At 39.5% G+C, this 11,153-nt stretch overlaps 1 protein-coding gene across 1 annotated transcript in view; it reads left to right on the top strand.

Moving 5' to 3' along the window:
- The window catches only part of ALG9 (ALG9 alpha-1,2-mannosyltransferase), a 95,733-nt gene extending 86,935 nt beyond the window's left edge, over positions 1-8,798 (top strand). Inside the window, exons 15-16 of the mRNA XM_082843781.1 lie at positions 4,913-5,031; positions 5,321-8,798. Of these exons, the coding sequence (XP_082699907.1) occupies positions 4,913-5,031; positions 5,321-5,358 (157 nt within the window). The 3' untranslated portion in view covers positions 5,359-8,798. The remainder of the gene's footprint in view (positions 1-4,912; positions 5,032-5,320) is intronic.
- Positions 8,799-11,153: the final 2,355 nt, after the last annotated feature.

Here is an 11,153-nt window from a genome sequence, read left to right on the forward strand (position 1 = left end):
AGGCTTAATTAGAAATGCCTCCTTGCTTCCTGAACACATTATCTAGAATTTGATGCCGAATTTCTTATGCTTGTACACTGAGGAAGCATGGGAGAATCCCAGTGCTTCTTAGGTCTCTTGGGACAAACACATGCTTGTCCTTAGCAAGATGGTTATTGCAAACCACACATTCAGTGGGACTTTGAAATCCTCATTGAGAGTAGGAAAGAACTTGTAATTTTGAGGAACTTGAAAGGAGGCTGGTGTGGTGAGAGTGTAGTGGGCAAGGAAGAAAATGGCACAAGGTGAGGTGAGACAGGTAAGTGAGGGCTAGATCTCCTATGGCTTTGTAGATCATTAGAGTTTGGATTTTATTCAAGCCATTCTCCAGTTGTTGCTGAGTGGACAGAGCATTTAACCTGAGTTGTCTATAGATTTGGTTATGGATGGGCAAGTTGCTTTTTTTTGCCTAGTGTACCTTGGAATGTTGGATGGACAAAATGGAATAATGTATAGTAAATGCTTCTTCCACACCTATGCAACCCTCAGTGTTTGTTCTCTCTTCTGAATATGTGTATTATCACTTTGAACTTCTGTATCAGCTATTTAATATTTAGTGTATGCTACATTATGGTTATGTCGTTCATATTCTGTTTCTTCCAACGATAGATTATTAGCTCTTTGAGAACAGAGGCTTCAGGGCTAGCACACAAAGCTCTACACACAGTAAGCACATAGGGGTTTTTTTTGTTTGTTCATTTTAAGGATTTGAGGTTTCCTTTATTTAAAACTTTGTCTACTGGTTTTTAAAAATTATTACAAGTAATATATTTCATGTACTTTTGTATATATTTGAAATTTTCTATGTAACAAATGGAAAACAAAGTAGGTTGTTAAAAAAAAGTAATATGGTGCAAAGTAGAAAATAAAAATCATCTGCTATATCATAGGGACTGCATAATTTTTGTTTTAATTGGTATTGTTAAAATTGCCTTTCCAAATGGCTCTTGCAGGTTTCCACTTTTACTGGCAATATCAATTTCCTAATTTCTCGCCAGTGTTTGATACTGTCAGACTTTTAAACTTTTGCAAACCTGATTATTGAAAAATTGTATCTAGATTTACATTTCCCCAATTACTAGTAAAATTGGACATTATTTCATATGGTTATTGGCCATTTACATTTCTTTTCTCTGTTTATGTCCTTTGTCATTTTTTCCTTTTGAGTTGTCTGTCTTAGTGAATGCAGGAATACTTTATATATTCTAGGTACTCTTCCTCTGTTAATGTATGGTAAATATTTTGTCCCAATCTCTTTTATTTTTTTACCTTCGTTTCAGCTTGCCTTTTGCATTCAACAGTAAAACATAGTGGCCCTTCTTCCATTTTAGGGAGGTCAGTATTTTTGATGATGATTATGTCCCATGTATAGCCCAAGATAGTTTTCTGAAATGATCTTTTAGAATGAACTCCTTGGCCTATCAGCCTAAAAATGACATATCAGCCTAAAAATAATCATCACCATTTGCTGTCTTGGCCCAATAGACCCTGTTTGTTTTCATATATTTTAGTTATTTTAAAAATAACTTATAAGAATAATGAAAGGATAGTTTAAAAAACTTCATTTGAAATTTTAATAATAATATAAATGTAGCAACCCCAATCTTTATTCCATATTCTCCTGGTTTTGAATATACATACCTGAAATGGGTACCTCTGAACTCAACTAACTACTCATCAACTGTCATGCATGAACCTGGAATATATACATCTTGAAAATACTGGCTCCAGACTTCAGATACATCTCTAATAGGTTCTAGCTTGTTACTTCTGGTTCTTCCTGCATTTGTATTGTCAAAATGCAAAACTTGAAGAATTTTTTGAAACCTTAAATGGCTCATAATTTTGTTGAAGAGAAGACAGCTATCTTCTTTGCCCCATAATTTAAACACTTTCATCTTTAGATTTATAAACATCAATCAAAATGATCAATTTTTTGAATTTTTTATTTCTTTATTATCTGTATCCTTCTAGTCACTTTCATATATTAACCTGCCCTCAGCATGTGTCCACTCATGAACTGTATCAAATAGAATTTGGCACACAGACCCCATAAAAGATAAAAGAATGTAGTCATATGCCCTTTTAGCATAACAGGATAGTCCAAGTTCTTGTTGCAAAATATTGCATGATGAAGTCGTAGGGGAGCAAAACTTTTCCTTCTACCCTTCTAGGTTCTTTTGGTTGGCCTAATAACCAAATTGATGTAAGATAGATTTACAAGAGAAAAACCAATTTAATTTCATATGTACAGGAGCCCCATAAAAATGAGAGACCCAAAGACAAGCCTCAGGCCGTTGAGGCTTATATGCCATCCTGAGCTAAGGAACAGGATAGAGGCCTGGGGCTTTGGAGGGGAGCAGGGTCATTCACAGGACAGTAAGAAGGGCAGATGTTTTCCCTGCCACACAGATATGTCATTCAGATAAAAAATTATCTCTGGTAATACCTCCCCCTCTGAGCCAGCTTCCCTACCTAGATTCTTTTAGGTAGTTAAGGGGGAGGTAGAAAGTTCTTCCTGTGTATCTTGGGCCTTATCTTCAACTCAAAATAATCTGCATGCTAGCTGTATGCTTTGGGGAGGCTCATTCTGAATCCCTCCAAAGTCCTTCCTGTTGAATGACTAACTGAATGAGAACACCTATTTCCTTTTTGTTCTTAGAAATACACTGTTCACTCATCATTTCTTGAGTTAGAAAATTTGTCTAGTATGTGGTCATCTAAAGACTCATAGTGTGAAATTTTGCCTTTATGATAAATGTTACCATCATCATTAGAGTCTTAATTGCTGCTATTTGTCTCTTTGCATTCATCTTCTGATTTGTCTAATTGTGAAATGTCTTCCTCTGTCAGTTTTCTTCTCATTGGCATTATGGACAGAAAATTTTAAAATTCTGAACTCTCAGCTGTGCTCAATTAAAGCTAAGTGCAGACTACAAAGATAGTGTCTCAAGTCTTTTGCACCTTATTGAAAGATGATGCATACTTTGGACAGTGCAGTGAGAAAATTGAAGGGTAATATAATTGAATCGCTTTTGCATCATCCTTTTTGGGGATTTCATCACTCTTCCTTTCTCTTATCATTTGTCTTTTTTTTAAAGCACAGTTGTAAATAATCTAAGACGTAGGGAAAAAAAAAAAGACCACTAAGATTCAATAATATAGCTTAAATTTATAAAAGCTTGTGCTGGACCCATATGGTAGTTACAAGATAGAATGAGTTTTACTCTATTTTTGATAGTGAGTATAATTTCCCTTTGTTGTTTGGAAGACTCTAAGAAGAATAAAATTATGAAATAACAATCCTTCCAAATAGTAAGGAATAGTTCCAAAAAGAAAGTAAAATTGGGCCCAATGGACCTAATGTTATACCAAGGACTGAGTTGACCGGAAATATATACTGACTGTATTAGTGAAGCTTTTAGTGTGGAGTCAACTGGAATGGAAATAACGTTTAATTCGGTTTAGCCTTCTTTACTACACTGAAGCCTGCAGGAGTTTGCTCCAGCTTACAACTTTCTGTTCTGACCTTCCCCTTATCTGTACAGCACGGACAGAAAGAATAAATTAACTTCTTTTTGACTGAGGTAGGTGCTTCCTCCTCCTGTTCATTTTGTTTGCAGGAGCCCTGCTTTATCTCGTGTGTCTCTCTTCTAAGCCTCTTTTCTCTATCAAAGCCCTTGAGCTGTTAGCTGTTGAAGTGAAGTGCATCTCTGTAGAGCACAGAGCACTGCCAGCATCCCAGTTGGGGAGAATCTCTAAGAGGTGTGTATGCCAAGCACGATATCATTGTGTGCAGGCATTGCAGGAGTCTGCCAAACTCAGGGGTAGGCTGCCAGTACAAATGCCACGTTGACATGACATTTACAAGTTGAGAGTCTGGAAAAAGACTGGCGGTGGAACACCCTTCAGCTACCTCATTTAGGTTGGCAGTTTCAGGGCCAACTTTTGGTTTTTAGACTCAGAAACCATAGTCAAGAAGTAATACTTTGTATAGAATTTAAAACTATCACTGCCGCTTTTTCTAGTAAGTGATGAATCCTGTTAGCCTGTTCCTGGGATGCAGGATAAACCAGAGTGGTAAGAGTGCAGAACCTGGAATCAAATCTGGATTTGAATGAGGGCTTTATCACTTACTGTGTAACCCTGGTCAAGTTACTTAATCTATGTAAGTCTCATTTTCCTATCTATAAAATAAGGATAATATCACTTTCCTCATAGTGTTATCAGATGGATTAAATAATATCCTTAAAAGTATAAGCACCAGTGCCTGTTCAATACTAGGTATTCAATAAATGTGAGGTATTTTTCAGATTCTTCAGAAACTTGTGAGAAATTCAGGTTTTTAGCTGTTCCTATCTATATTTTAGTAAAAAGTAAAAAGATTCTCTCTTTGACTTAAGAATTGCCAGAACAGTACGCACAGGAAGCCCAGAACACAGTTTTCTCCAGCTCTCCAGGAAAACTTAGAGCCAGAGTCAGGATCATTTGAGCATTTTGGCATCTCTACATTAGTTTCTTAGGTACAGAAACCTTTGAGGTATTAAGAATTTATTTCTGTAATAGCAGTCCTTTGATTGAATTGGAATTTTTCTATGGCAAATTCTAATGCAAAGTGCAGACCTAGAGCTATTCTGAAGGATATCCTGTGGCTTAATAGAGAGGCTATCATTTGGGTGCAGGTAAGAAGGTACTTGGTCTTGAGTAAGTCTTTTATCAAGATCTAGTAGCTAAATAACAGACTTTTCTGTGCTGCTTGTATAAAATATCCTCACCGTAGCACTTTGTTTATTTCCTTTAATCATTTTCAATACATTAGTAAATTCTCTCAAATGATAAAATTCTGTCTTTTCTTTTTTCTCTTGTTTTTCAGATCTTCAAAGTTGTTGCGGGCATTCTATGTTCCCTTCCTGTCAGATCAGTATACAGTGTATGCAAACTACACCATCCTCAAACCCCGGAAAGGAAAGCAAATCAGGAAGAAAAGTGGAGGTTAGCACCATGCCTGTGGCCCCAAAGGACAACCATCCTGTTAACTGGTAATTCCACTGACAGGACTCCCTCCAAGTCATCGTTTGTAACATTTGTAATAAAAGCCGTCTGACAAGAATACTGGAATCTGGGCTCTTTGGGCTTGTCAGAGTCAATCACATTCACTTCTTAATGTGTGTCTCTGTTCTGCATGTACACTTTGTGCAGCTAGGTGGAGAAAGGCCCTAAAGTCCGGGTAAATACATTGCTCCACATCTCATTGTTTTTCTTCTGTTCAATTATTTACTAGACCGGAGAAGAGTAGAACCAACTTTCAGGAAGAATTGAAAATCCCGAGACTGGATGGCTGTGTTGAGCTGTTCTACACACTCTGGCTTGGCATCCAAGAACTAGCCTCCCTTGGGCCGTATGAGCTTCTCCACCAAAGCTCTTTGGCAGCTCCTAGCAGACGACCTCGTTCCAATCCTAGTGCTGAAAATGACCACAGCCTAATTGCCAACCTACATGTCCTTTTCACCTCCGGCAAGACTAAGCTTTTCTAAAGCACGTCACAGGACCAGGACCCTACCCTGGAGGTATCTCAGGAAAAATGCAACCAGTTGAGGAACTGTGGCTTAATTTCATTACATAGGATGCCTCTTGCTTTCATCTTATTTCCTTTACAACAAACTATAACTATATGGGTGTGGGTTTTTTAAGCTTTAGCATGCTGTTTCTTGAATTCAAGACTTCCCTGTATAAAGGTATCAACAGACCAGACTATAACTGTACAGGACATACATGGAGAAAATTAACTCTATCAGTTGGTAGATTTGGATGACATCACATTTTAAAGTAATTTATTCTGAGGCCGTTTCTGAGGAAATTAAGAATCTCCCTTTTTTAAACAACCCTAGTGAGAAAGACCAGTGTATATTCATGGCACCTGTTTTTGAGTATGTCTATTGCAAAGCACATCCTGCATGGGGCACCTCTAGTCAAGTAGGCAATGATAAGGACTTAATTAAAACATAAGTATATACCTTACTTTGCTTTTACACACAGTATTTCATAGTTTACAAAGCACTTTCACATTATCTCATTTGATCCTCACAGTCATGACGTGAGGTAGACAAAGCAAGTGGTTTTATCCCCATTTTACAGATGAAGAAACTGAGACTATGGGGCAGGGGGCAGGGGGAGGTAAGGTGACTTGCCCAAGGCCACACAGCCAATAAGTAGTAGCGCTAGGACCAGAACCTGGGTTGCCTAACTTCTCATCCAGTGCTCGTCCGTACTCCTCACTTGACTATGAGAACATTACTTGAAAGAATGATGAGGTTGGCCAGAGACCTAATTGATAACGTAACTTTCTATTTTAAGGAAGAATTTTATCTGTGTTTCTGTGAGTTCTTTGGAGCCTCCAGTCTGCCTATTGGTTAGACCATCATAGCGGTACTCCGGGATGCAGCCTGGCCTGTGGCAGGAAAATAGTGCTCATGTTTGGAAGTCAAGCTCCTTTGCAGCCACACAGGATCCAATACAAGTTCCATTCCTATAGTCAATCTGGGGTCACGTTATAGTGCCTTATTTCCCTAAGGGTGATTGTGTCTAGTGTCTGCAAATAGGATGCATTCATTTTTCAGAGTTTCCATCTTTCATTTTTCAAAGAGAAGGGATTTTCAGTAGGAACTGATCCCAAGAGAGGAGAAGTGACAAGGGAAGAAATGGCTAGTTACCATATGAAGAGTCCTCATTCGGATCCCCTCTAAAGGAATATCTGGGGAGGGGTTGAAGAATTGTGAGTCAGTAGGTCTAGATAGCATGAACAATGATAACTGGAGAGTGAAGATAAACTGGGGTCCCACTCGCTGCTTTAAGGATTTTTGTATTTAATTTTCAATACTTGATTACTGTTTCCCAAGGCAGATATTGGCACATGTGGTCTGACTATGGGACAGAGAATTTCTAGTGAAAGATCTTGCCATACCTGCAGTAATAGTGCACTGTCCTTCACAGTGGCTAGAGCTCTTTTTTTTGCCAAGGTAAATGAGAAGGTACAGTAATGGAGGTCCATGGTGCGTGGTTTTTTTCTAATCAAAGTGGTACAGTACTGATCCATTTTGTCATGTTGCATGTTAAAAAAAAAAAGCCTTCTAAGCAAGAACTTACTGTAATATAGCACAAAAAAGGTCATGATCAATCTAGGTATTCCTTGGGAATATCAGTTGCTATCCCTTTTAAAACCTGATTTCAGTTTGCTCTGTTCTATGAATATCTTTAGTGAGAGCACAGTAAATTGCAGAACACTCTGCCAAATTCGATAGGTAAGGGATATAAAAATGAATGTTTTTTGTTGTGAAGGTGTTTTTCACATGATATATAAACGCGTTAAAACATCTCCACCTGGGCTTCCCTGGTGGCGCAGTGGTTGAGAGTCCGCCTGCCAATGCAGGGGACGTGGGTGCGTGCCCCGGTCCAGGAAGATCCCACGTGCCACGGAACGGCTGGGCCAGTGGGCTGTGGCTGCTGAGCCTGCGTGTCCGGAGCCTGTGCTCCTCAACGGGAGAGGCCACAACAGTGAGAGGCCCGCGTACCACAAAAAACAAAACAAAAACATCTCCACCTCAGCAATACAGGGAGGTTAGCTTTGCCTGGGAAGAGAGTTTCAAAACACTTGGTGAGAGTAGCATTTCTCCTCCAGAGAATCAGTGTTCAGCATGAGCTGACCGCTCTGCTCACTGTAAGGATAAAGTATCTCAGGTACGTTTTTCTCCACAGATTGTTGACTATCAAGGAATGAATGAAGGTCTACAGCTTATTGGTAATAAGCTTTGATTGTAGAGCTGAGCGAGGGAGTTGGGTGTATTGGCAGTCCCAGGGCTCTCTGATCTCTGGATCTTAAGCAGCCTTGTCTGAACCCCAGATCTCACAACACTTGAGTCCTATTACTGAACCAGCGTGTGTAGTAGCATCTGCTATCGAAGTGTACCTGTCAACTGGTAGGTGTCATCTGATAAGAAAGACCACTCATTTTAATCTCTTGAGATTATAACATTAAAGGGAAGCCCACACTCTTTATTACTGAATTCAAGTTTAGAAACTGATTCTCTGTTTTAAATCAAGGTGGTTCTTGATCCCAACAATTTATTTGGGTCATTTTTTCTAGTTTGGAGTTCTGGGAAAGAACCTTCCAAACCCCATGTAATTCTGCAGCATTAGATCCAGATTGACCATTTGGGCAAAGCACAAATGGAAATCCTTTATTGTGTTTTGCATTTTGTAGGATTTATTGAAATAAGAATTCACTGTGATTGTGCTGTCTTCTGGCCAGTGTTGGGCAGCTCTGCTTTAAATTTGGTTAATTTTATTTTCTCTGAAGAGCGAAAAGAGGGACAGTTTAATCTTTGCCTCCACAGGCATATTAAGCTCATGTATTAATTCATTCTTGGGCTCCTACATTAAATGCCTTGGGTAAACAGATAAATGGACATGTGCTCAGCTGTAATTTTTTTGCAAAAGAAAGATCTGACTTCCATATGGCATTGTTGGATTTCAGAGGCTCTCTGGTGTTTTGATAAATCTAAATGAATGTTGCCTTTAATTTTTCCAGTATATAATCTATTTAACCGTGAGATTCATGCTGCAAGTGAAATCAGGAAGCACTGCAGTGTTGAAGCAAGAATATTGTTCAATTCATTTGTCTTCCTGATCCTTGTACTTTATTTCACATGTCAGTGTTTACATTACATACTTGTATTTTCTGTGAAAGAAAAAGTTAAATAAATCTTGGCAGTTTGATTTTCCTTTTATTAAGTTGATATTTTCTCTTTTGCTTTTAGCTTTTAAATCTTTGGTGGAGATTGGAACCTGAAGGAGCTCAACTCCTTCCATCACCCCCACTTTCCTCCTTCAGTGTATAGACCTGCCCTCTGTAGACCAAATAGCCCAGAATGTTTATTCTGAAAACTCTGGGAAGAAGCCATTGGAAAACCCAGTGAGGGTTAGTTTAATTTTGTGGAAAAACCAAGCACAGTGGGAACTACTCAGTGTGTCAACATTGTGCCTAAAAGAGAGTTTCTGGGTCCATGTTACGTTTTTGGATTAAGAATCTCTGGGCGGGCTTCCCTGGTGGCGCAGTGGTTGAGAGTCTGCCTGCCGATGCAGGGGACACGGGTTCGTGCCCCGGTCCGGGAAGATCCCACATGCTGCGGAGCGGCTAGGCCCGTGAGCCATGGCTGCTGAGCCTGCGCGTCCGGAGCTTGTGCTCTGCAATGGGAGAGGCCACGAGAGTGAGAGGCCCGCGTACCGCAAAAAAAAAAAAAAAAGAATCTCTGGGTTTTGAGAGTCTTAATATTCATAGAAATGTGATCTAGTAATATCTAACATTTAGGTAATTTTCCACTTTGTCAGGGGTTGTCAGGAGCAATAAAACTTTTTTTGTGAATGAATTTCTAACGTCATTCCTGTATCTTGCACCTTATAGCCAATAACTTCTAGTAGCCATCTGGTTTAGTACCATTGGTTACCAGTTTTCTTTCCATAGGACCCAAAATGCCCAGGAAACTTGGTTTGATTATTTCTTCCAAGTTGTTTTAGAGAAGGATATTTTATTAATATAATTCCAGAAGGGAGAAGTCCACAGCCCTAATGAATTTCTTTTCCCCTCCTAGAAGGCCATCCTTCTCCCTGTTTATTTCTCTTACTTTTAGGGGCCAGCTCGAGTCTCCCTCTCTTTTATGAAGTCTTTCTAGACTTCAGACCCCTGTGATTACTTCCTGAACCCTCTTGAGTACCCAGTGTCTTTACTAATGACATAGAACCTTAACATGCAACCCTTGCAAGCCTGTCTCTCAAGAACATTGTTGGCATGTCTGGGGGCAAAGACCATGTCACACTTCAAGAAACCTGCAACAAAAATACAGCTGTTGCTTTCAGTTTGGTCGATTTTAGGCCACAGAAAATAGAGCAAGTCATGAGCCCTATAGTAACTCAAAGGGCGATTTGAAAGATGTGAATGAGGCTAAATGCTATGTATATTTTGGGACACATGCTTTCACGCAAAGGAGGATTCCTCAGAATACCTTCGAAAAAGAGAGATTGTGTACCTTCATTGCATATTTTTATTATTACTTGGTTTTGGAGGGTCAGACAGCCCACAACACCTTCCGAATGAATTTGGAGCAGAAAGCCTCTCCTCCAGGTGTGAGGAGATGCTCGGTTCCTACCAGATACGTGCCCTGCTAGGAAAAGGAAGTCTATAACTGCAAGATGACTTCGTAGTGATACGTTCAAATTCAATAATATCAAGTAGTAAGTGGTTTTTTTTGCAGCTGAAAGCTGTTTTGGCTCTCTTCAGCCCTGGAGTTCACCACAGACCTGGCATTGGAACAAATTATAACCAACAGATTTGATAAATGAAATGAGAGACATTCAGATAAGGGATGTGAGAATACAGAATTGTAGTGAGACGACAGGCAGACTGGGAACTCCTATTGTAGCTCCTTAGAATAAACAGCTCGTGATTAACAATTGGGTTAAATAGCATACCTAAGTATGAGCATCTCTTTAAAATATTTAAGGAAATCTTAAGGTAGCTTTATAAAATACTTGAAGGTAGTAGGGGTTTTTGGTTTGTTTTTGCTTCTCGTTTCTGGGCTGCATGTTCTGCCTTGACATGCCTAGAGATAAGAGTGTAAATTGGGTGATTCTTGATGGTCCTATCAGCCAAAAGATTGTGTGAGATAAAAGTAACTTCTTCTGACAAGGGTTTTTTGCAGACCACAACCATGGATTCCAGCCATTTACTGCCTTAGGAGATTATCTTTGACTTTTATTTGCCTGCAGGTATTTGGCAACTGGTGCCATTGGACTGTAATTTGCCATTTTAACCCTCGGATTCCAACTTGCCAAATGAGAAGGGTATGGTTTCTGGTCTGTTTGCTAGGCTGCTTCAGCAGCATTATACTCAATGCTGGAGAAGATGTGACCCGCAGAGCAGTGATTCTCAACTGGAACTCCACGGAACAATCACCTGGGGACCCTTTGAAAATTGCCACTGTCTGCTTGGACCCACCCCCTTCCTCCCAGGGAATTCTGAGTTAGTGGCCCAAGATGGGCCTAGTCATTGTTACCTTTTTTTT

The sequence above is a fragment of the Leucopleurus acutus genome (assembly GCF_964270905.1).
Source record: "Leucopleurus acutus genome assembly, chromosome: 8".
Classification (NCBI taxonomy): domain Eukaryota; kingdom Metazoa; phylum Chordata; class Mammalia; order Artiodactyla; family Delphinidae; genus Leucopleurus; species Leucopleurus acutus.